This window comes from Mesoplodon densirostris, chromosome 10 (assembly GCF_025265405.1).
Source record: "Mesoplodon densirostris isolate mMesDen1 chromosome 10, mMesDen1 primary haplotype, whole genome shotgun sequence".
In the NCBI taxonomy this organism is placed as follows: Eukaryota; Metazoa; Chordata; class Mammalia; order Artiodactyla; family Ziphiidae; genus Mesoplodon; species Mesoplodon densirostris.
In genome coordinates this window covers 930961-956742 of record NC_082670.1, presented here as the reverse complement: position 1 = coordinate 956742, position 25782 = coordinate 930961, and the positions used below count along the sequence as shown (strand labels likewise).

The following is a 25782-nucleotide window of genomic DNA, read 5'->3' as shown; positions in this document are numbered from 1 at the left end:
TTCGTCAGTGCCCCCTGGACCCAGGAGCACAGCGCAGACATGCGTGCAGCTCAGTTCTCTTACCTCCAATGTTGGCCTGGCGCTGTCGTGCACAGAGAGAATGTGTGTCACCTTGTTCTTGCTCAATTGCTCTGCATCTCTGGCATCTGTCATAGAAGAAAGAGGAGGACATGTTAATATTTTCTGCAAGTGAAGCACTCCTTAAGTTTAGCCGGCAAAAAAACACAAAATGACTTGCATATTTCTCTCTTAAAAATTCATAACTGACTAGACCAGAATAATCTAGACTTAGGGAATCTAGGATGATTGCTTTTAGGTATTCTGCAGATAACTAAGTTTATTTCTGATTGGCACATCTTTTGTTAAAAGTGGTCATATAAAACTTGAAATGTATTTAGATTAATAAACATAATCATGAGTGTTACTGTTTAAAGGAAGTCACTTCGTAGTTGACACTTGTTAAGTTGTAGACCCTTAGGTTAGTCTTTCACATAAAACATGTAATAAGAAAGATGTTTTAAATATTTTTAAACTACCTCTTAATGATTAGTAATCTAAGTTAAAATTAAATACAAAAAAGCAACTTACTATATAAGATATAGGAATCTGCCAGACTTATCAACCCTAATGTCAAACAGCAGGGAATGGCTCCAGATGCAGGTAAGACTGTGGTTTATAACATCTACATTCACTTTATGGCAAAACTAAAAATGGAACATTTTCTGGAAATTCCAAACAAAATAGTCCGTAAGTTATAAGTTGGTTATTAATTATCCGCATATGAAACTAAGGAGACACCAAAATTACATTCCCTTCCAGTGATCATACCTGGAGAAGAAAGTCGTAATAAATCCCCTCAAGTTGGAACTTCTGCTAATCTACAAAACAGAGCCCAGCAAGAATCAAGGAGGTCCGCTCCCCCTCTGCCCCTGTTCTGGCCTGGGGCAAGCCTTTTATTTTATTTTATTTTTTTATTTTTTATTTTTATTTATTTATTTATTTATTTATTTTTGGCTGTGTTGGGTCTTCGTTTCTGTGCGAGGGCTTTCTCCAGTTGCAGAGAGCGGAGGCCACTCTTCATCGCGGTGCGCGGGCCTCTCACTGTCACGGCCTCTCCCGTTGTGGAGCACAGGCTCCAGACGCGCAGGCTCAGTTGTTGTGGCTCACGGGCTTAGTTGCTCCGCGGCATGTGGGATCTTCCCGGACCAGGGCTCGAACCTGTGTCCCCTGCATTGGCAGGCAGATTCTTAACCACTGCGCCACCAGGGAAGCCCAAGCCTTTTATTTTAAAACGTCAGTTTTACTTTAAGACTCTCTTAACTGCCGCTACAACCCCAAGCAGCCTCCACGCCCATCACACAGGACCAGGCCCGGTAGACCCTCCACCAACTAACTACCCCAAGCCGGTACCTCAGTGAGTTTTGAATTCGGCGGGAACTGGAATTATTTAGGGTCCCACAGGCAGGCAGACCCCACATGTTCACCAAAGTGTGGTTTTCCAGTCCCCACCAGTAATGTGCATTTTAGACGAGCGGTGAAACAGGGTCAAGCTGGAGCTTTCGGCGCCCAGACAAGGCGGGGCAGCCGAGGAGGGAGAGGCCTTTGGGGTCTCCAGAGCAGCGCCAGGCACTCCAGGCCAGGCTCTTCCAGATTCTGACTCCACCCAGGACTTGAATTTTAAAGACTGTTTAAATATACGTGTTTTCCTTTTTTAAAAAACAGTGTTATTGAGATAATTCACATACCATAAAATTCACCCTTTTAAAGCATACAATTCAATGGGTTTTATTATATTCAGAATTGTTTAACCATCACCACAATCTAATTTTAGAGTATTTTCATCACCCCATAAATATACTTCTGTAACACAGATTAAGATAAACAACAACAAAAACGGTGGTTTGGGGATAAAATTGTTTTTGAATACAACCACCCTTGATACCACAGATGAGAAAACTGACTGTTGGTCCCCAAAGAAAACAGAAGTGACTCCTGGGGATGCTTGTGCCCCTTCTGCTCTGTGCTCCATTCTATTCTCTTGCAGCACCGTCCGCATGCATACGCCACCTTCGGATTACTCTTTCCCATAGCACAGGCTCTGTCCACCCATTTACGTGCATAAGTGCTCAGCCAACACTATTGGAATGATGACATTTATTCTTCAGGACTACAAGTTATTGGTGGATGGCTGTCTAGAGCCATGGGCACCGTGGTAATGAGTGTGAATGCAGCTGGAAGGTCTGCCGTGGGGTCATCAGCTTGCCCACGTGCACATGCACAAGCTCTTCCTGAGCACAAAATCTTAGGAGAACTTAGTCCTTTGCTGCTCAAACCGAGGTCTGGCAAGCAGCAGCCTGGTACCATCTGTAAGCGTGATGGAAACTGTTGGCAGAAGTATTGAATTTGGTTGGTATTTATTACAATCTTTGATTTGTAAAAATATTCACCCAGCAATTCTACTTCCAAGAATTTATCCTAAATTCTGTTGTTTTCAAAAACAAAGACATTCCCCTCTCCCCATGAAAGCGTTAATAATAATTCACTAAATGACCATAAAGATGTTCATGCATTCTAGCACCACTCGCCTACCTGCCACAAAGTTCTGTAGTTTTTCAGAACTACAGAGCTTACTAATTTAGGAACTCCAGGACTATTTTTAACATGTTCCAGCAGCAATTAGCAGCTGTCAGCTCACTGTGCTCAATTCTCTTTGAGGCCAGTTAGCTGCCCTCGGAGCCCAGGGGGAAAAGGAAATGAACATCATGCAGAGAAGTCATTGAGACTGTTTTAACAATCGATGTGAACCTAACTCACAGATTTAAGCAACAACCAGAAAACAGACAGGAGTGTGTTCTTGTTTGTCTGGGGAGGGAGGCGTGGTGAGGAGGGCCCTCTCCACCAGAACAGGAGACTTGTTTCTGCACGTGTCCTGGGCCCAGTCCCTGGATGACGCACAGTCCATCTCCAGCACGAGGGAGAACTGGCTCCCCATCACACACACTCAAATGCCTCACGACGTGGAGACCAGCCCCTCCCCTCCGCATGCACTTTGCTCCATGGGTTGCTACTCACCTTTGCATCTACAGAGCATTTTGAGACAAACGAGCTAAAAATAAAAGGTCAGTAGCAGACAGCATATCAACAAATATTCAACAAGCTGCAGAGACATGTGTAAGCAGAAAAGTCAACACAGGATAAGAATAATCTGCTAGGGATGAAACTGCCACTTGTTTTCCCCAGGTAATTAAAAAAATGGGTTTCTGAAAATTTATTAATAACTAGAAAATAAAAGTGATAAAGATGACAAACAAGTTACATGGCTGCTGAATGTGCCTTTTAGCCATCTTCTTTTGATAATAAAGCTCCAGCAAGCATGCAGAGTTAAAAAGAAGGTCAGAGGTCAAGGTGGAATCTGCAGGGCTCCACGCCACTCTGCCAGCCATTGGCCAAGGCGTCGGGGTACAAGGACCAGAGCACAGTGGTGGCCGTGTCCAGACCAGACTCTTAATGAACTGACATCTACACCTGGACCCCATCGTGCGTGAGAGCCTAAAGGTAATCTTTAAAAAAGCGAACTCACCACTAACGGGGGCGTCCAAGTGTCCGTCCACAGGTGATGGACAAACACCGTGTGGTTCATCCACACATTGGAACATTATTCAGCCTTAAACAGGAAGGAAATTCTGACGCAGGCTACAAAAGTGAATCAACTTTGTTATGCCCAGTGAAATAAAAGGACTAATAATAAAATAATAATAAAAGTCACAGAAGGACTAATATTGCATGACTCCACTCATACGAGGTCCCCAGAGCCATCAGATTCATAGACAGAAAGGAGGGGTGTGGTTTCCAGGGGCTGGGTTGGGCGATGGGGAGTTAGTGTCCAATGGAGACAGATTCAGTTGGGAAAATGAAAGAGTTCTGTGGACGGATGGTGCAGACGGCTGCACGATGGTGTGAATGTACTTAATGCCACTGATCTGCATGCTTAAAAAGAAGTTAAAATGGCATATTTAATGGTTTGCATATTTTACCACAATAATAAAAAAGGAGAACTCACCTTTGAAGTTGCCGATATACAGGCCAGGCAGGATCTAGGGGGAGACACAGACCAGACGCGAGTGTTACAGGCCCGCGGCTGACGGCATCTGGCACGAGGCGGGGCCCTCCCGGAGGTGGGAGTGCAGCCCAGGCCTGTGCCCACCACACCCGCCTCCCAGCACCCTCCCAGATGGACAGCATGGACAAGGCATCCTTGTCTCCGGGGCTCGCAGTGCTCGCTGGCTTTCTGACTCCAGCCCCAAGCCAAGCACCGCCAGCATCCCCTCCACCCGTCCTGCCTGCCCGCCCCCCCCCACCCCCCCCACCCCCCGCTTCCTCCTCTCCCACTTCTCTCTCAGCTCCAGCAGACCCGCCCTCTGCAGTCTGAGGCTTCGCACATGCTGTTCCGCAGCCAGGCAGCAGCTCTACCCCTGCTCTCCCTATCCTTCAGGCCCCAGCTCCGACTCATGCCCTGGGGAGGCCTGTCCTGAGCCCTGCGTCTGGGGTGACCCCTGCTTCAGCGCCCACTGTCTTCCCCTTGCAGTGATGCGGAGGTCTGTCCCCTCTGCTGGGCTGCACACCCAGCTCCCGGCCCAGGGCTTGGCCCGTGATTACCATTCAGTAAAGAGCTGCTAAATGAATGAAAAAACTGTCTAAACGTTCACGTTAATAAGAACACACATTTGCTGCAAAACATCTACTTCTAAGGCAGTGGTTCTCAAGCCCGACTATCCACCAGAATCAGCAGAATCTATTAAAACTTCAGATTTCTGGGATGCCCCCAGCCCCAGGCTCCGCACAGAATGATTCAGTAGACCTGAGATGGGAATGGGTGACTGTAATTCTCACCCTAAAGCACCCCTCACTTTACAAAACACGAAGCTAATTCCTGTCCTGCCAGTACTCTGTATGGAACCTCTGAAATCCAAATATGGACACTGCTTTGGAAGCTACACCACCTATATGATTTCCAAGTGCATACAGCACACTGGCCGTGGTGACACTTCACTGCAACCCCTGGTGCCTTGGTGACACCCTCATCAGCACCACTGCTACACACACCTCTCAGCCCCATCTGCTTCACACTCCCTATTTTTCCCACTTCCACTAAGAAAGCTGAAAGCAGCAGGTAGTAACGCGTGCTTCACGTGCTTGGATTCCTTCAAGCATCTTCCTGACAACCAGCTGCCTGCTAAAAAGTCACTGTGGGGATCTACTGGGACACAGCAGTACTGGGTCCAGGGTCAGCGTCTGTCATGGGGGACCAAAGAACTAATAGACCAAAACAGGACACTTGTGAGAGTGAAAAGAGGTACTATTAATAATCTAGGACAAAAGGCAAAATCCAGAAGTGACATCGTCGTCATGGAGACACGTGGTCACTCTGGCTGACTCAACACCCTGGGAGGCAAAACTGGCTTGGAGAGTGCCCCAGGGGACTGAGAAAGTCACAGCACTGAGGCGGGCAGGGTTAGCCCTGGAACCAGGAAATGTAAAACTGCCAAGGAACTAAAACACTTGACAGGTCTTTCTTGAAACATAATCAGTCTTTGGGATTCTCCTGGGAGGAAGGGTGGAGTAAATAGTTCACCATTCCTGTTTTAAAACAACGTTGTAAGAACAATGCAAGTTCACCTGGGAGACGCCTCGAACTGACGCTCTGGCAGCTCTTGCCTGCACAGAGCTTCTTCACGCGTCATCTGCGGGTTTCCAGGGTCTCTCCTATCTTTATTAGATACTCAAGGGCAAAATCATCACCCAGCTCCTTTGGCTGATGGGGACACAGACTTCCTCCCTGACCGAACTTCGAGTCTTCTCCACCTGGCTGGTCCTTGGCCAGATTTAGCCAAGAACCCTGCTGAGCCAGTTGTCAAGCGCCCACCCGCTCTTGGTATCAGTCAAGCCCCCCTTCCTCCACCCTTGGCTACTGATCAAGCTCCATCAGTGATTTCCACCCACTCCCTCACCTGCCCCGGCGGCACTGGGGGTGGAGCTCCATCGCCCACGTGTCATGGTCTTGAACAGAATCTTCCTCGCCACTTCCAGTGTGTCGAAGTTATTTTTCTTTCCTAACACTGACCACAGAAGTCTCCCAATTCATACAGCTGACAGTTACAATGGACCACAACACAGTCATGGAGCACGTTTGCTTCCCCAAAGTCGCAGAATGTATTACAGCGGCTGAATGGTTTCCTGAGTTCCTGTCACACACGGGTACCCTCTGGGCACTCGGGATACAGTGTGACCAAGAGACATGGCCCTGCCAGTGTCCCACTTCCCTTGCTGAGTTGCTTGCCTAGGGAGGGAAGAGGCGCCTTGACCACTCTGGGACCCCCGAGGACCTTCAGGAGGCGTTGACACTCAGGGGCCCCGATGTCCAAAACAAGCGGGTTGGGAGAGAGGAAGGGCAGGCGGGGGCCGGGGGAGACAGCCAGCCTGAGAAAGAAGGCCCGGCTCTCCGGGCAGCAAGCCTGAAGGAGGTGAGACGGAAGGTGCCGAGGAGGGGCGGCCGCGGCAAGTGTTCAGGCTCTAGGTTAAGTGCCGCTGAGATGCTGGGTGTGTGGGGCTGTTAGAAAGGAGTATTTCTATCTACGGTATCTGGGAAAGATCATGATAAATATAAAGGAATGCCTTCCTTATCGTGCTCACCTCTGTGAAGGGGACACTGGGGGCTGGGAGGTCTGGAAAGACCACTTCTATATGTCCGTCTGCACTTTTCCATATCGTGCACATGCATTACTTCAATTTAGTTTTTCCAGAAAGTCAAGTGGGGTTATTTGGGGAAAAGATTATGGCCCACTTTTGCTTTTCTTCTTTGTACTTCTATTACCTTCTCTGCTAAACATAAGTGAATATATTTCATATTATTTTCAAATAAAATAAAACAGGGGCACGAGATTAGCTCATCTCTGGGCTCTACTGCTCTCGAACTGATTGTATGATCCTTGAATCCATCCTTTGGAACTCACCTCCAGGGCGTCTTCCACACTCTGCACCCCATTATCCTCCCACCCCCACTACTGATCCCACGTGTCCCCTCACGGTGTCACCTTCTCCCCGTCACCCAGAATGAACAACGTGGAGTCCCCTCCCAGCAGGGCACCCCTCAGTGAGCTACCAAGTCCCATCACGGCCCTTGCCCCTTGGTAGTGAGGCCAAGGGTCCCAATGCAGAACCTCACAGGCTAGAGCAGTAGCCACTGAACTTCTCTGCCTCATCAAATTGATTTCTGAAAGCCATATTCTCATTGGGTCATTTTCTAGGTCAAAGTGTTTGTTGGCAAACCCTTTCCCAAGAAAATGAAGGCCCAAACTGACAATGAACTGAGAATTTCCACATGGCGTCCTACCTCTAAAGGGTTCCCCACTTCCCTTCAGTCTCCAGTCAAGCCAGGTAACCCCTATTTCCCCAACACCCACTACTGGCTCCACCTTGGACTATCACCTGCTCGGCTCCCAACACTCTCTCTAGACAGGGAAGAGATGCTCACTCTTTGGGGTCCCTCATCCCATGGGTATGTTTGAAAATTATAAACCCTGTAATTGACAGTTATCTTATTGGTTTCCTAGCCTCTGAAGCCCTTTCCTGTGTTTAGAGAATCCCCATCCCCACGCTGGAGTCTCAGTGGGAAGCAGAGCCCAGCTCTTCCTCCGTAAGATCCCCACGCCCAGCTGCCTTCCTGCTACGGCAGGGACATGGGACGTAAGTGCAACACGTCTCCACAGCTCCTCCAGACTAGAAGCCAGAGGTAACTCAGAGCATCCTCTCTTCCAGCAGGGCAGGTGGAACATGCAGGACCCACTGGCAGCAGCAGTAGCATCTCGGGGCAGCCGCAGAAATGCTCTCCCCAGACCAGTTCTAGGATCTGCTCCTGGCAGAGTGGCCTAAATCTGGTTCTCCAGACTTCCCAGCCTTCTGACCTATTCTACCTAAAGGAGTCACATTTGGATTCTGTTGCTTACAACCAGGGACCCTGATGTTGGCCTTTCAACCCAGAAAAATGCACAAATGCAAATGAACTGCACAGACCTTCAAGCAAGTCATAGACTAGCAAAGCCCTACCCACCTGCAAGGGCAGCCCCACGGGCACTCCAGGAGCCAACAGGAGATGCCTCCCTCCTCTGGACACCGGTCCTGCCTCTGTCAGCACCACCTTCCACTCCTCCACGGATCCCCAGTTAGTCCGCTCCTCTGGGCCCTGGTGCAGTGCCTTTGTTCAGCTCCCGCCTGACCTACTGCAACAGCTCTTAGAGACCTGCCTACCTCTGGACTGGTCTCTCCAAAGGATTCCTCAAGCCTCCTTCAAGGTGCAAAGTCGATCACAGGACTTCACGTTAAAATCTCCTTAGGGCTCCAAGTAGCTATCAGAAATTCGACACCTCAGCAAGAAAGACCTTCAAGGATGGAAGTTTCTATGTCTTTAGCCTCCGCCCGGCCCCATGCCTGGCCGAGGTGATGATGCAGAGATGCAGGCCAGGATCCCCAATTCCAACATCTGGGTTTTATGGGAAACAGCCCAATTTTCAAATACTGTCAACTGTATTTTTTTTAAAACCTTAAATACCGTGATAAATAAAACATCTGTAGGCTGAGTATGAGCCATAGACATCTAGTCTATGACCTCTATCTGCTGCCTGCATCGTATTTGTGAATGTCTTCTCTAAACTTGAGTGGTTCTCCATTGATTGGTAGATACTTAAGTAAATGTTTCTTCAACAAACGAATGAACAAATAGACAACGTGAGTCAGGTGGGAGGGGGCCAAGCAAGGAAGAGAAAGATGGAAAACCATGATGAGCGAGGCCTGAGAGATCAAGCTTTGCCCCTTTCTGCTCTGGGAAGTTTTCTGTTCAGGGCCACTGGCTCTGGGGCTGGTGTTAAAGGAGAGAGGCTCCCAGAAGGGACCCCGGGGCAGAGCGCTGGCAAGGACAGAGGTCTGAACTTCGCAAAATCCAGGAGGCAACTTACCAAACATCACGTCAGATGCACATTTTACATGCACTTAAATATTTTAAGGAGAGGACAGAGCTGTGCCAGTAAACTTTTAACTCCATTTTCCAGACCAGGAGAATAAGCTACAGATTCAGGGGCTAGAAATAGAAAGCAAATTGCTCAATCCCAGTTTCTGCAGTTTCTTCCATATAAAATTGCAAAACAAGATCCAGGAAGGCTGGAGAACTGGCCATTGCCAGGGAGAGAAATTACATTTTTGTTTTCAAGGAGAATAAAAAGCCCGTAAATATTTAAATTTCTATACCAGTCAGCCTCAGTTCAAATTTAAAACTCAAAAAATTTGACTGGTTGACTTCCCTGATATTATTGTTGCTGGTAATCCCTAAGTACAGAGAAAGAGAAAATGAAATGAAATATTTTTCCGGCAGGCTCACGGCTCCTCTTGGCTCATGGGGGAGGCCAGGAAAGAGCAGAGCGTGCACCTGGGACAAAGTGGCTGACCAGTGAATTCATGGAAAGTCTGAACTCAAGCCCGAAGCAAGAACACAGGGGGAGTGAAGTTATCACCACATAGTGAGAAGTAAGGATAGATCAAGGAAAACGTCTGTAAATGCAACGTGGGAATGTTCTATGGCTCTAAAAGAAAACTAGAGAATTGGTCCCAACCATCCTTGGGCCTTGGAAACCACTGTTCTTTCCCTCTGCTGAGGATGTTCACGCCCCATCATCCACCTGGGTGGCTGCTTGTCACTTAGGTCTCATGTTGCGATCACAGCTCCTAGGGAGGTCTTCCCTGACCATCAAACTCCCTGGCACCCTCTGTCACATTACCCTGTTTTATTTTCTTTATCACGTTGATCAGTACCTAAAATTTTTTCATTTGTTTGCTTACTTTTTTGATTGACCTTGAAGCAGGGGTTGTGTCTGTCTTGTTCCCTGCTGTGTCCCAAAAGCCAGGCCCAGAGATGGGCACATGAAGCAGTAATCACTGAATAAAAGGTGATGAAGCACATCACAAAGGGAAACACTCTCTGACACCCTGCTGGTCAAAAATGATTCTTGTTTTCTACTAAAACACTGTCTGGGAGAGATAACGAATATCCTGCAGAAACCCTGCCTGACCATGGCTGATGGCTCCTCTTGGTCAGCATCCTCCACAGCCACACTGTCCTAATGCTGACCACAGACACATGGACAAAATCAAATCCTTCGCCACAAAAAAGCACCTGGGCACAAAACAACATTGCTTCTAAGACAGGAAATATTTTAAGTTTATTTTTTAAACATTTTTCTTAGTACTTCAGGATGCCATGGAATCCGAGAGCGCCACCCAAACAGATGTAAGATATAATTCCTGATCAAGTAGCAGTACACGGTCATGGGGTGGGGGATCTTAATTCTTCCTAGGTTAGAAAGGACTCTGTGGGTTTCAAAGCCAGGGGCGACGGGGAAGACTTTGGTGGATTCCCTGAAGGTCTAAATATCACAGACTTTCTTAATGCCATTTGGCCATGGACTTAACCGTTTGCATTTATGAAAGGAAGAATCCGAGAATACTCTTGTGTGCACTTAGAACAGAGCCTTAAGCATCTATTTCTTTAAAATGAAATAAAACTGTAATGTTGAGAAGAAAAAACATTCAAGGGGTGGTGTGGAGAAGACAGAAACCACCAGCATGGAACCATGCATCCACCAGGCCCACAACCACGCCGCTTGCGGCATGCTCCCTCCTGCAGGACTCCCCTGTAGGCTGCCTGTGACCAATTTGGGTGGCAGGGTCTTGTCTTTCACGTTATTTCCCACTACAGGACCGAGCACGGTGCCTTGACGATAGCAGGAATTCCATACCCTTATTTGATGCACTGGTGACTGGACAGATGACTGAGTTCTGAAGGCAGCCACATCTGGTGCTCCACTGTGGGAAGGACAGCATCCAACAGCACAAGGATGTCCGACCGTCTAGCCCCTTCCCAAACTAAAACCATGCTTCTCAACCTTTTCAGCCTTATTCCACCTTCTGATAATGATTCAGTTCCATATCACACAGGGCTCAGGAGACTGTGAATGGAGAACCCCAGGCCAGTGGTTCTCAACTGTAGTTTTACCCTCCAGAGGACACCTGGCAGTGCCCAGAGAAATTTCTGGTTGTCACCATGAGGGGAGAGTGCTACTGGCACCTAGCGGGTGGAGGCTGGTATGCTGTTCACCACCATGCCGTGAAGCCCCCTCTGGGGTCCACATCAAAGAATGATCCAGCCCCAAATGTCAACAGTGCAGAGGTTGAGGAACGGTCTATGCCTAGGGGGACATATTCTCCTTGCTCTTTGCCCTTGGACTATACTCCTTTCTCAACTGTACTCCCTTGTCTTCCTGAGAAGTCATCCTAAAACAGGTGTCAACCATATCTAAAGCAGATGTCTTTGCTGTCACCGTTGATGGGAAAAATCCAAGAACACTAATAGCAGTGCATATTTGTACTTTACAGTTTGCAAAAAATGTCTTCTAATACATTCTCATTTGCTTCTCCCAAGAATCTGGGTAGTAATTGGGGGAAGTAACATAAGGAGACTAGTTAAGCAAACCACCGTCCCTATGAATCAAGGGCAATAAAGAAACTGATGCTCAGAAACACTGAGTGACCTTTTCAAGGACACACCCATGCAGTAGCAGAGTGGCAGACACCACAAATCAGACTTTCTGATAGCTCTGGCCCTCTCTTTCACAACAGTGGGCTTCTCATAGAAAAGTGATGCACCAAGCTAAGTGTTTGCCTCCCGCTGCCATGAGCAAGTTGCCCATGAAATACTGGGCAGCATCCGTTTCCACCAAGTAGGATGCTTTCAGGGGAAACAGGGCAGTGAGGAAGGAAAAGGCCACCAGACTGGGCAGCTGTGTGCTGGATGAACTGAACCAAATGCTGGGTCCTTACAATCTGCCCTAGAATGGTAATGCTTCAGCCCACTTTTAGATCATTAGTTCAGGTTGCTCAAGATAAAAACATGCATATTTCTCTAATAGAATGCTTGGCCAGAGAGATTAGATTTTTGTTTTTAATGGGCTATTATAGCACTTAAGACTAATAAGATGAGAATGAGGACTTTTCTCTACAGGCCCTCCCCCAAAAGATTTGGGGGTCAGACCTTTGAGAAAACTTCAACTCAGCTAGGAATTTTCAAAGGCTCCACAGAAACACATTTGCTTGCAGCAGCCTGTTTAGTTTAACCTAATCCTACTAGAGACACTTGCCAGACTGGCCTTCAGCAGCAAGGCGGGGCAATCTGCGTGAAGCCAAGAGCTAGGCCACCTGGCTTTGAGACCGGGCTCTGCCACTCACACAGTGGGTGACTCTGGCCAGGTCATCTGTATGGCAGCACCTGCTTCATGGAGCCGTGGCGGGGATTCGTTGAGTTACTCCACGTGGGGAAGTCTCAAAACAGGCCTTGGCACACCGTAAGTTCATCAGTGACTATAATTTTCGTCACTTTAGAGGATCTATTTGGAAACTGCACAAAAAACAATGAAAAAATAGTCGTAGTTGCCTGACTTAACCCTCTCCTCCTTATCAATATCAAACGTGAAGGGAGAGAGGAGATGGCTTTTCCTATTTTGCACCTACTTTGGGACTCCGGGGAGCTTTTTTCAGTGTCTTCACAAATCACTTGGAATGAACTGGTGTTCTAGTTCAAAGACTCTATCTTCAACATCAGTGGGAACTGGGTTCAAAACGCAGTTCTGCCACTTCCTAGCATTAGGACCTTAGACGTGCTACTTAATCTGAGTCTCCATTTCCTACTCTGCACAGAGAGTAAGATAAGACAGACTGACTCCTGGGGCTACGGTGAGGCTTAGATTTATAAACTGCAGGCACGTTGTATGAGGCTCAAAAAAAGATTACAACTGCTGTATCCTCTTCTGTTCCCTCATCATCTTTAATTGGCCAGAACACAGATGCTTCTTCCCCTAACACTCTCCACGTAGCACGCTGTGTACACCTAACTGAGATGGGCACGATATTCTGGCCACACAGGAGACTGGGGGTGTATTGATGAGAAGATCCTCCACGAGGACAAAGAATAGAAATGAAAACTGCTGTATTCAAAAACTGCTGCATTGCTTAGTTCATAAGTTTCCTTTTGCCAAGGATGACCGACTTCTGTGAGACTGGAAATAAATCTTGTCCCAAGCACCTCAGGTAACACACAGCGCAAATAAAGTTTTCAGTTCCAAAGGCACTGCGTTTTTATCTGTAAATGTTCTTAGAAAAGCATTTCTACGGCTACCACCTTATACTAATTCCACTACGTCTGCAAATCAACCATTCTTTTTGTTTTTTTAACAGAGAAATGAAGCCTAGTTCCAAGTCACACACTAACACATGAGCAAATTCTAATTAAGGCTTTTAACTTCTCGCTTCCAGCAATCTACTTTGCCACGAAATAACCTTGCAACTTAGAGCAATTCTTCAGATCTCAGCTTAAACATCTTTTCTCCAGCATGATCCTTGGCCTGGACTGAATGCTGCTTCTAGGCTGTGCTCATCACATCTACTTACCCGACTCTCAAGAAATTGCCTATCTTATCCTCTGGAGCCTCCACTCCTCCCCACCTTGTGTTTGTTTTCTCTCTCTTTCTCAAACACACACACACACACACACGCACACAACCCGTGTTGTGTAATACAGTAGCCATTAGCCACAGTGGCTTTGAGTACTTAAAATGTGGCTAATCCCAAGTGAGATGTGATTTAAACATCAAATACACACCAGACTTTGAAGACTTAGTACAAAAAAATATATACAAACCATTTTAAGAGTAACTTTATCACGGCTAAATGTTGAAACAACAATATTCTCAACATATTTCAGTTAAATATATTATTAAAATTGGTTTCTTTTTACTTTTTTAATGTGGCTACTAGAAAAATTTAAGTTACATATATAGCTCACATTATATTTCTATTGGGCAATTGCTGGTCTATACTGAAGGTTCTGTGAAAGCCCTCTGTCTGTGTTTTTTACCACTGCACCTCTCCTAGCCCCCTCAACCAGTACAGCACCTGGTTAATAGGAAGTACACAATAACAATTCGTTGATTTAATGGTGTCTCTAAATCTGTCTGTATGTATGTTTCCCCGTCTCTACATTGGAGATAGTGGCTCTACTTAAAATATAAGATGGTCATGAGAATAACATCATCAAGAAATGTAGTGCTTTCTTTGAAAGGTAAAAATCATGATATGAATATGACTGCTTTTGCTGAAAAGCCTGCAATTAATTTGGAACTCTTAGGCAATGATTTGTATTCCTAAACACGTTCTTTGAGTTGTAATAGAAAAACATTACAAATTAAATGCTGAAAGAGGTGGAGAGTGAACACCTCAAGGGGAAATAACTGTAGGAAAACAACAAAGTAAAGCTGAGGTGTGACCACAACTAATGGGAAGGCAAACAGAGCCCACAAACTCGAAGAAGCCCCTTTATTGTTCTGTCTGCATTAAAAAAGCAAAAGCACGTGGTGCTGACGGATTCTAGTGCTAATGGGGACATACATACTGCGAGTACTTATCCAAGAAAGAAAGAGTCTCTTTCCACCCACCCTTCCCACCAAAAAAGCCCTCACAAGGAATACCATTCTGGTTACCAAAAAACCTCTGGTACGCAGGCCTAAACTACACAATCGTCCTTTTATATAAACTGAGTCTCCATGACTGTGAACTTGACGTGGCAGGTGAAGAGTTAAGTGGGCACCTTTCCTACCTGCCTGGACTGCTGACACGCCAGCTGAAAGAACCCCAGGGCTGACAAATCAGCTTTATACCCACCCAGTAGGGAAGCTGAAAGCGCGCGGAGACGCGGGTGAGTGGAATACACCGGGGAAGAGCAGACCAGGGACTAATCGCTGATCCAGGACCATTTCAAAGACCCGTGAAGATGAGGGCTTTTCAAAAAAAAGTTTTGTAAGTCTTTTCCTTAAACCAGTAGTACCAGATCAAAAGCTCCTTAACCTTGCGTTTGACATGAATACATCCCAGGCAACTCTTAACTGTAAGAGTTGGAATCTGGTCCCCTCCACCGGCAGGAAAGGCACAGACCGTCCCACGGCCTCGGAAGAAGGGTCTGGGGCGCCGGAGAGCAGAGGCAAGCCGGGTTTTCTATTCCGGAAGGCACAGGTCGCCCTGCGCAGAAACCATACGATCCGGATAAATCAGCTCTGACTCTGTGCTCTCACCACCCGCCCCACCCGCCCCCCCAAGGAATTAAAAGCACCTCAGGATTTAGGCCTCTGTCAACTTTTCTCTCCACAAGATAAAGTTATCTGCGCACACGGAAAAAAAAATCTGGGAAGAGGAAATTACGGAAGAGAAGACACTTATCTACCCCACTTTAGTAATGACGTGGGTGGTGATGCTTCTAGAGCCGAGGCTGGGGGTGAAGGGGAGGGGAGAAAAGGCAGAAACCACAATCCTTGTGAGCTCAGCCCAAGTCGGGGTAGAACAAGCGCCGGCGCCGCTAAAGGGCACGGCTAGTTCTCAGCCACAAGCCGGAAGCGGCGGGGCCCGGGGGCCTCGCAGACGCAGGCACGCGGGGACCCCGCCTCTCGGGGGCCCGGGGGCGCGGACGGGGCGCGGAGGGCTCCCCTCGCCGGCGAAGCCCCGCGCAGGCAGGCTGAGGAGCGGAGGCAGAGGGCAGGAACGAGGGACACGTTACCTTGTTCATCCCATTCCCCATGGCGGCCGCGCGGTCTAGCGCCCGGGGCGCGGCGGCAGGCGCACTGAGGGCATGTTGGAGCGGGCGGGGGAGCAGTGGGCGGGCGGGCAGGGGGCACTGCGCGCCCGCAGCGTAAACAGCAAGAGGGACCGGCGGTGCCCAGGCTTCTCTGTCCGCTGCGCTCCTGTCCCCCGCGGCTCCCGGGCTCCCCGTCCACCGGGCGGCGGCACAGGCGCCCCTGCGGGAAGGGGCTCGCGGCGCCCGCCCCCTCCCGGAGTGAGCCCGGCGCCTGCCACGCCGGCCCCCGGGACTTGTGGACGCGGTTCCTAGGGCCCCGGCCGGGGGGCAGGGATTATGTCTCCCGGGGGCCGGGGCGCAGGGACATGACTCCTGGGAGCGGGGGCCTCCAGGACTCTGGCTCCTCGGGGGCCCGGGCCCAGGGCGCACGCGCACCCCCGCCCTGGCCGCCGTCGCCCTGCGCGTTCCGAGACGGGGCGGGGCCGGTGGTCACGCAGGCGCAGCCCCTGGCCAGTGAGGCGTGTCACGGGTCGCTCCCCCGGGGTCAGGGTCACCAAAACTCCAGCAGGCCTTTCCCCAGGGCCACTGGGGGCCTGTTACCGGCAGTCGCCGCCCTGCCTTGACTGCCTGGGTGAATCAGGTGCTAATCGAAGCCTTGGTCTTGCAGGCTCCCCTGCCTGGGTTTTCTGAGTGCTACCGATTTAGGCCTGGTGGGGGGATTCCTACGGTCCTGCCGCACCCACGAAGAGCGAGAAGGCTCACCCGGTGGAGAAAGGTGGGCTCGGTGACTCATCTCTGGGATGACCTAACCTCCCGACCCTGGCGGAGCAGATGTCCGGATGTCAGACGTCATACCGTGACTTTGGACGGCCAGTGTGTCCCCTTCAGATTGTAAACTGGCTCTAGTAGTTGCATGGGTATGTTGATACAATTGCTTCCGGAAAGCCCCTTTCCTTGCTAAGCAACACGGTAATGTCTGCGCTGTGGTTCTGCCTGGAGTGGAATACTTTCTAAGCTGTAGCAGAATTGTGTAAGTATTCTGTCACCCTTACTAAACTCCTGACTTCTTCCCTGCGGACAGAATCCTTGAACTAGGCGTCTAGCCGTTTCATTTTTATACCCTCAGCAATACCCTGCACATCGTGGGTGCTTGATAATTATTTGTTAAATGAACGGATGCCTCATTCTGATACGGCCGGGCTCACCTCCGATGACCTCATTTCATCTGCTCCTCCTTTCCCGAGTCGCAGCCACACAGACTTTCTGTGTGTCCCGTGAACGTGCCACACTTGGCGCTTGATCACTTGACCATGGCCTTGAGCCTTCGTGTGGGCTGTGCTCTCCACCCAGCCACCTCAGTCCCTAGCTGGCTCTTCAAGCTCCCAGCCCAAATGTCACCTCCTCAAAGAGGCTTTTCCTGACCACCCAATCTAAAGGAGATCCTCCAGTCACCATCATATTATCCTGTATTGTTTTCTTCATAGCACTTAAGATGAGTGGACATTCTCGTATTTATTTGCTATCTATCTCACTAGAAAGCATCCTGCAGAGGAAAAGGACCTTGTCTGTCTTATTCACTGCTGCAGCCACGTGGCCCGGGACAGGGCCTGGCACAGAATAGGTGTTCAGTAAATATTTGTGGAATAAGTTCACAAATTCCAGAAGACTGAGGAAACAGTAGTGAGGTTCTAAGGAATGCTGGCATTTTGAAAAGAACTTGCAGACTCCATCTTAGTCATTTCCCTCCTTGTTGATGTCTTCTGGGCCACAACAGGTACCAGAGCCCCATGTGTAGGAAGCCCCCCTGGGTGTACACCAAAATTGTCCCCCGTGGGTAGGATAGGACCCTTCCTATCCCTTGCTTCTGGGGTGTTCCTTCCCCACCACCTTCACTTCCTCTTTTCCCTCCCACCTCCCAGTCACCTGGACAGCCCACCTCCTCTGCCCCTCACCATCATTACTTTTACTGCCTTCCTGCTTATAGACAGCACAGCATGGTTAGTGGGCTGCCTGGGGAATCCCAAGACCAAGCTGTGTCCCTAAATCTCACAGTGCTATTGGGCAAGATGATCAGCTTTTCTGAACCATTGTTTTCCTGCTTAAAATAGAGCATTGGACTGTGGGTTTTCAAAGGTCCTAATAGCCCGCAATCGGGGAGCGACTTTTATTCCCCTCCTCTACTTGTGCTGCTGTTACTTCCAGTTCAGATGAACCTTCGAAAACATGAACAAGTCTTGAGTTAGCATTTGCCCATAAATGACAGAGCCACACCCTTTTTTTCTTCTGCCATCCATTTGGAACATTTTCTTTCTCTTATTCATTTCTTATAAACTTATTTTTCTAGCTCAGACCATCTGCTTAACAAGCTCTCCTAAGCTCAGAACCAGCTATGGTGTGTGTGTGTGCGTGCGTTTGTGAGTCTGTATTTGTGTGTGTGTCTGTGTCTGTGTGCGTGGGTGTGCGCGTGCGTGTGCGTGCGTGGGTGTGTCGGGAAAGTTTTCCATAAGGGACTCTATCTCCCTGCACTCCCGTCCACCTTATCCTTGAAGCTAACCCCAACTCTCTGCATCATAACCCAAAAATTATCATTGTCGTGTGTTGCAATTCTGTGAGTAAAGAAAAGGAAAAGAGCAAGTCCGATCCATTTCAACATGTCCTGGTTTTCTCTTTTGATTTTCACAGCACCACCTCAGAGATTTTCAGGTTCAGCTCTCATGCTGAACAGGTGACAATACTCATCTCCAAGCTCCTTCCTGTCTTCCTCTTTTGTTCTTTATAGCTGCTGATAATGGAAAGAAGGGAGGGAAGAAGACTCCTAGACGAAGCTGGCTGGCTTCACATTTAGAGTAGAATCTATTCACTTGCATTCTTATTCGTAAAATTGTTAAGGCATCATAAGCCTAGTGGAATTTCACTCCATGTAAGATTTTTACTTCTACTTTTCTTCCTGCTGTTTTCCTGTGTCTCAGCACAGCCAACACCACAAATTTTGGCAGCAACTCCCAAACAAATAAAGCTTTCATGTGTGCCCAGTGCGGAATGGTTACTAGTCACGTGGGCCAGCAGGGACCGCACGCATGTGGTTACGGATAACTGGTTAGTGGTGTATTTCGTGAGCGGTAACTTTGAACTTTAAGGTGGGAGTGGGTAAAAGCCCACAAGCAGAAGGTCAGCCGTTAGAACCAGCCAAGTCATTACGGGTGTTGCTGATAATTCAGAGAATTGAGGTAGACCTTGGCCCAAGTGGGAAGTAGTTAAGTAATCTTCCTTGGCCTTTTGAACATACTGTAATCTGGAGTGTCTCAGCCTCAGCACTGCTGACATTTGGGGCTAGATCTTTTTTTTTTTTTTTGTCTTGTGGGGCTGTCCTGTGCGTTGTACGATGTTTAGCGGTATCCCTGGCCTCTACTACTGGATGCCAGGGGCACCCCTCAGTCATGACGATCAGAAATGTCTCCAGCCCTTGGAGAGCAAACGCAGCCCCTGCCAGTGTTGTTTGTGCAGTGGGCCCATGGGGATGAGATCTCTTAGGGACGAAATTTCTTTCTCCGTGTGTCTCTTTCCCTCTCTCTTTCTCTCACTTGATAACCACTTAAATGTACACTGGTAGGTGATGTTAGCCCTCTGCAGAATCCTCAGGCCACACGGTCAAATTAGAACAAATTAAGAACAAGAAGTTAAGGTGAAGAGCTAATCTAGCCAAAACATGACTAAAAGTTAAAAAAAAAAAAAAGCTAGAACCTAATGAATTGTGGAAATAAGTAAAAAAAAAAAAAAAAAAAGTCTATAACTACTGAAACAAAAGCACAAAACATTTTTCTCTGCTTCTCCAGAACTGTCCAGAAAGAGAGTGGGTATCCAGTTGACTGCTTCGGTCTATGCCGAGCAGTCTGACCATGAGGATGGCCCCTTCAGTGATCTCAGCGTTTGACAGGCCACTAATTTCCAGCCCTGCAAGCAGTCTCCTGAATATGAACTTGGTTTCCTTCTTCCACTTAAGAGGTTTGGGGACCTCAGATCTCAGAGCACTAACAACTGGAGAGTGTGGCGTCAGGGGAAAACAGCAGGAGAAATGAATACCCAGGTAGGTAAGCAAGGCAGAGAGACGTGGTGGAGAGTCTGGGAGGAGGTAAGTGGAGAGATGCCAGCAGGCATGTAGTTGGGAATCAATAAATTACGTTGGCATGTAGAGCTTCCAGCTGGGTTGGCAGAGGCAAGGCCAGTTGTGGAGGAATGGAGCTGTGAGGCCGATGATAGGGCAGAGGATCAGGCAAAGGGGGAATAAGACAGAGCCCGGGTGCCTAAAGACTGGAGGATGGTGACACTGCTTTCAGCCTGCAGGCTGTAGCGCGTGTGCCTGTGTGTTGTCAGTATACCTCGTTTCCAAATTGTAAGCTTCATGAGGGCAGGGACAGGTTGTCATCAGTCTTAGTATCCAGCACCTGAAATAGCCCCTACTATGTGGGGAAACTTTCAGATGTTTGTTGATTAAGGAGAGAAAGCACAACTGGGAGACTGTTGCATTTATCCAGATGTAAGGTTCACAAATAATTCATCCCTTTACATGCCAGATACTCTATCAATGCTGTATCTACTTAGCCTGCCTCTTCTAGAGCAATGCAATTTCCATGTGGGATGGCTGTGATCTAGGAGTGACCAAAGTCCTACTGTGCTTTGTTTTTGAAACTGATGCAGTATATACTGGTGAGAGAGAGAGACAGAGACAGAAAGACAGAGAGAGAGAGATTGAACACAGTGTTTTCATGTGTTGCTGTACCCTTCCTCTTGATTTGCAGCCATAGCTGTGGTTGGCAGAGCCCAGCACTTTCTGTCATTCTGCCCTTGACATCATGTTGTTCTTTGAGCTTTGGTTAGGAAAGCATTCCTGGTTTATGAACATCATCTTGCAGGTTGGCTGTGGTTCTTTTTCTTATTTGGAATGGTTTGACTCCACCTATGCACTTCCCTCTCTCTACTAAGGAAGGTCTACCTGAGGCAACAAACAGGTCCTTTAAAACTTTTCATGGTGGAAAAAACAGAAACCTTGCATGGTTGATGATCCCAGCCCAAAAGAGCTGACAAAATCTGAACAACGAATGTATTTTAGATTCAGTAGAATAATTGTCCTTTCCATCTGTGTGTGACAAGGCTGGCATAAGGTACAACCTGGGCCTTACTTTTTATCCTAGCTCATCTGGGTGCAAGGAGACACACTAGGTACTTCCCTGATGACGATCAGAAATGTCTCCAGCCCTTGGAGAGCAAACGCAGCCCCTGCCAGTGTTGTTTGTGCAGTGGGCCCATAGGGATGGGATCTTTTAGGGACGAAACTTCTTTCTCCGTGTGTCTCTTTCCCTCTCTCTTTCTCTCACTTGATAACCACTTAAATGTACACTAGTAGGTGATGTTAGCTGGTTTCATGCGTATAGCTAAGTGGTTCAGACTGTTTTCACGGTCTCTAGATCTTCCTAAAACCCTATTCAAAGTGACAGCATGGCCTGCAATCTAGTGGAGAGCGGGATAGTCCCTAAGTGTCCCTGGCCAGAGGATCCATCTGCATTTACCACACCTGCATGCCCAGCTGCCCTCTGGGAGGCGTACTTCTGCTTCTTCAAATGCCTTTGGTGGTTGGGGGCAGCCCTGAAGTGAAGATACGAGAGAAGATGGCAAGAGAAGCCTCAGCTCTGAGAAACAGCTGGGCAAGGGCAGCGCTCCTTAGAGAAACTGATCCCCATCTGCTGAATGTTACTTTAGAGTCCTTTCCTACTGAAGAGCTTCATGGTGGTTAGTTTTGTTTGTTTTTCCCCCCTTTTATGTGAAAGAGAAATTGAGCTAGATCTGAAGACATTAAAAAGCGTCTGGGTAGGGGGCTGGAGGGAGAAGGGGGTTTCCTCAGAGGATGGAATGTCCCAAGAGAAATTTCACTTATTGTGAGAGGGGAAGTCCATTTCATATGACATAATGGTGTCATTGTTCAACACTCTGTTGGGCAATTTGTTAATATTTATCATTATTTTGATTTGTCATTCATCATTAAAATCCTGTGAATTACAGAAAGACCATTATACATAAAGTGCTACTCAGGCTAAACAATAGATCAGGATCATTTTCTTTCTTATACATGACAGGGCATTTGTGTTTTCTCACTGACCATCTCTTGGTCTGCAGGAGACCACCTGCCTCCGCCCAGACAAGACAAATTCACTCGGAGCTGCATATCGCTGTTCAAAGCCTGGCACCTTCCCAGTGCTAGGTGGCCTGCACTGTTTACCATCTCTGTCATACCTGTGTGTCCTTTCTATGCAGGGCTTCAACTCCAGGTCTGCATAGACAGCCACTAGCACAGGAGCAACTGCTGCAAGGAGGATCAAGCCACTGTAGCACGAGGTGAATTCAGTTCACAGGAAGTTAGGGTGTGTTTCTCTTTCACCTCTTATACATCCAGTAATCCCTGAGAGAGGTCAGGAAAGTCTGAGGCAATGCTCGCCCTGATTCACCAACACACAACTTGCATACGGTACAGACTAGAGTGATGTCTCAATCTAAAAACATTTATATTTGGCTTTATAATGGCATCAGTTTCTCCCCCATTCTGCTCCAAAATACAAGGAAGTCCTTACTTTACCTCTCTTGTAATTAAAGGGTCCATGATGGTGCTTTTACCCTATCAAAGGCACAGTTTGTCTTCAAGGTGATGTGAGATCTCTATCTCTAAACATAGAAAACTTTGTGACTTTTAAATATCAGTCTCCTCTCCTGCTTGTCAAGGTTTCGTAAGGCAGCCCAAGGGCAAGTGCAGTGGTTGGTTAGAGAGATAGATAATTGATATATAAGACAGTATGGTATGTGGACATCTTTCCTCACTGCAGTGCTTCTAAAAATGTGTATAATTTTTTTAAGTATAGTCATTTACAATATTGTGTTGGTTTCATGTGTATAGCTAAGTGATTCAGTTATATATATTACACATTTTCAGATTATTTTCCATTATAGGTTATTGCAAGATATTGAATATAATAAAAAAATGTACAATTTAAGGCAAACTTTTGCTTTTAAAATCTCACTATTTTCATTGCAGTCATAACAACCAAGCAAATGGGGCAGGAAGCTCTCTGCTTTGTGGTTATTTTATTCAAGCCATGTATGAAGTTTCTTTTTGGTATAAAGGTATGTGTGTGTTTTTTTCCCTTGAGTAATAGTAACTCTAGGACTTCAGAGTCAGTATAAGTATTGACTCTGATCTCCAGAATTACATATCTGGCTATGACAGGGCTGCAGAGGTAAAATGTCTGCTGTGTGGTAGAGGCAGAACTACCTTGAAACAGACCGTGTTCCCTTCTGGTTCTTAAGTGTAAAGTTTCACTGAGTCAAGATAATAACCCCTTAGCCCTCTTTACCTATTTCCTAAAAAAATATATGGTTTTAGTTTGTATCAGTCACTTTCTGTTCTTTTTAATTTTATGAAATTTCTTATTTCTAAAATGTTTAGTTATCACATAAAAAAGAGGGGACAGGGCTTCCCTGGTGGCGCAGTGGTTGAGAGTCCGCCTGCCGATGCAGGGGACACGAGTTCGTGCCCCGGTCCGGGAAGATCCCACATGCCGCGGAGCGGCTGGGCCCGTGAGCCATGGCAGCTGAGCCTGCGCGTCCGGAGCCTGTGCTCCGCAACGGGAGAGGCCACAACAGTGAGAGGCCCGCGTACCGCAAAAAAAAAAAAAAAAAAAAAAAAAAAGAGGGGACAGTTTGGTCCCTTCACTCAGTATAAAGCATCTGTCATGAGTGTTACTATCTTGTCCCAGTTTGCCCAGGATTTCCCTCATTTTACAACTGGAAGTCCTGTGTCCCAGGAAGCCCTTTAATCCTTGGCAATCCAGGACAGCTGGTTACCCTAGATCTATGATGTATCTTGGGGAAATACACATTAGCTTTAAATAAGAAAAAATACTTAATTGTTATTTAAGCACCTTCCTCTTTATTTACAAATAGTTCCAGGTGTGAAATGTTGAAAAGGGGCAGCTGTCTCCCATTACTGGACAGAGCCAGGCTGTCTTCAGCTGCTTCTATGTGGCGGGAACTGGTCTCTCCTCAACAGTTATAGCAGCTGCTACTTTCCAGAAGGGAAGTATTGGCTAAAGAAAAGTCAATGTCAGTATTTCTCCCTGAAGAAAAATGCATATTGATCTTCCCCCAAACAAATCAATAGTTGTGTTAGGTTCAATTTGAATATTTTCCCTAGAAACTATCTCAGAGTAACCATGAGAGCCTAATAGATTTTCCTTATAGTATTAAATTGACGAGATCACAATGCTTGAAAGAGTACTTATTTCAAGGAAAATGGACAGTTTCCTAAAAGCGGTTAGATTTTCATAAAGTGGAGGGTTTGGGTACATAAGTGCTTTAATTGAGCATCTTCTTTCTCCTCTTAAAACCCCCTCACTGCCTACTGTCCCTCAGCCTAGTTACTGCTCCCCAGGTAACATGGCCTTAGATATCCTTTTGCAACCCCATTTCCAAGCATTAAGGTGCCATTTTTATTCATTCGACCAACATTTATTGAAAACCTACTAGGTTCTAGGCATTGTGCCAGAAGCTTAGGATACAGAAATAAAAACAAAACTGCCCCACACTTAACTCACATTTATTTATAAGTTCATTGGAAATAGGAACTTACATATAAATAATTTCCATGTAATGTGGTATACTCTGAGTTTGTAAAGCTTGCTTTTTGGAACTTAGAGGAGGGCACTCAGAACTGCCTTAGCTGGCTCTTCTTTTCTATAAAAGTAAGCATCCTATCTTAACAAGGAAGAGGCGGTTAGGACACAGACACACACAGAGGGAAGACCTTATGAGGACACAGGGAGAAGACGGCTGCCTGCACACCAAGGAGAGAGGCCTCAGGAGAAACCAACCCTGCTGACACCTTGGTCTTGGACTTCCAGCTTCCAGTACTGTGAGACAATAATGTTCTGCTGTTAAAAGAAATAACAGATGTTGTCTGTCCAGTCTGTGGTACTTTGTTATGGCAGCAGTTCTAGCAAACTAATACAGAGAAGGAAGCAGCCACTGCCAGAACCATGACTTTGTCAGGGAGGCCATGGGGAAGAGATACCCTAGCCTCTCTCTCCAACTGCTCTCTGATCTCACTTAAAAAATGAACCTACCTGGAGGCCGGCAAAGGAGCCCAAGTGATTTGTTCCATATGTACACTCTCCCAGGGCACTTGCAGGACAGAGAATGGTAAGAATGGATTCGGGGGGACAAATAGAAAATGATCAGCAAAGATATCTCATCAAGTTTTGAAAAATCAAGAAGGGCTCCATGGAGGAGGTGGCTCTTGAACTGCGTGTGGAATAATAAATGAGTTAATATGAATAAAGTACTTAGAAGCTTATTTGTACCATAATATGAGTTGTGTGTGTTGTTGTTTTTACCACCATACCCTTTCTATTTATTATTTCTAGTTCATCCTAGCGGTCCAGGAAGGTTGGTATTATTTCCCCCCTTTTACAGATAAGAGAATTAGGCTGAAAGAGGTTGAGCAAATGGCTAAGCCAGCTTTCATATTCAGGCCTGCCTAGCTCAGAAGCCACCAGTCCAGGTTGCATCCCTGATAGCCATCAGCCAGATGATGAAGCCTGAATAAAGGACAATTCCGAAAGAGGATGTTACAGACACAAAGGCATGTTGGCAAGAGAGACTGTGGCAGCTTTGGGGACCTGAGGTGGTTTACCAAGGTGGCAACATAGAATGCAAAGTGGAGAGAGGCAAGACATCAGTGGAAGGGGGGCAGAGGCAGTTTAAAGACATCTTCATATGCCATGCCAGGAAGTTTAGACTCCCTTTCAGAGATGTTGGGGACCCTTTTCAGGATTTGGATTTTAGAATGAGCATCCTGAGGGCTTTTTGGAGTATGTCGCATTTTAGTAGGTGAGACTGAAGATGGGGAGATCACTTAGAAGGCCGTTGCCTGGTGAAAAATCATGAGAGCCCGAAATAAAGACTGGCAGAGGTGATGGAGAGAAGGGCTGGTTGGGGAAAAGGGAAGAGGGAGAATTCGTAGG

General features: G+C 47.2%; 1 protein-coding gene and 1 long non-coding RNA gene across 3 annotated transcripts in view; one reads left to right on the top strand and one right to left on the bottom strand.

Annotated features, from left to right (window-relative positions):
- Nucleotides 1-16200, bottom strand: part of DUSP22 (dual specificity phosphatase 22) — a 52004-nt gene extending 35804 nt beyond the window's left edge. For both annotated transcript variants that reach the window (XM_060111062.1, XM_060111061.1), the window contains exons 1-3: nt 15701-16200; nt 4061-4094; nt 64-146 (exon numbers count right to left, since the gene is read on the bottom strand). In XM_060111062.1, coding sequence (XP_059967045.1) covers nt 64-146; nt 4061-4094; nt 15701-15721 — 138 coding nt within the window. In that variant the 5' untranslated portion in view covers nt 15722-16200. The remainder of the gene's footprint in view (nt 1-63; nt 147-4060; nt 4095-15700) is intronic.
- Nucleotides 15764-25095, top strand: LOC132497676 (uncharacterized). Its single transcript, XR_009533631.1, has 3 exons — nt 15764-16748; nt 19552-19802; nt 21887-25095. It is a non-coding gene; the product is annotated as an uncharacterized LOC132497676 (long non-coding RNA).
- The last annotated feature ends 687 nt before the right edge of the window (nt 25096-25782 follow it).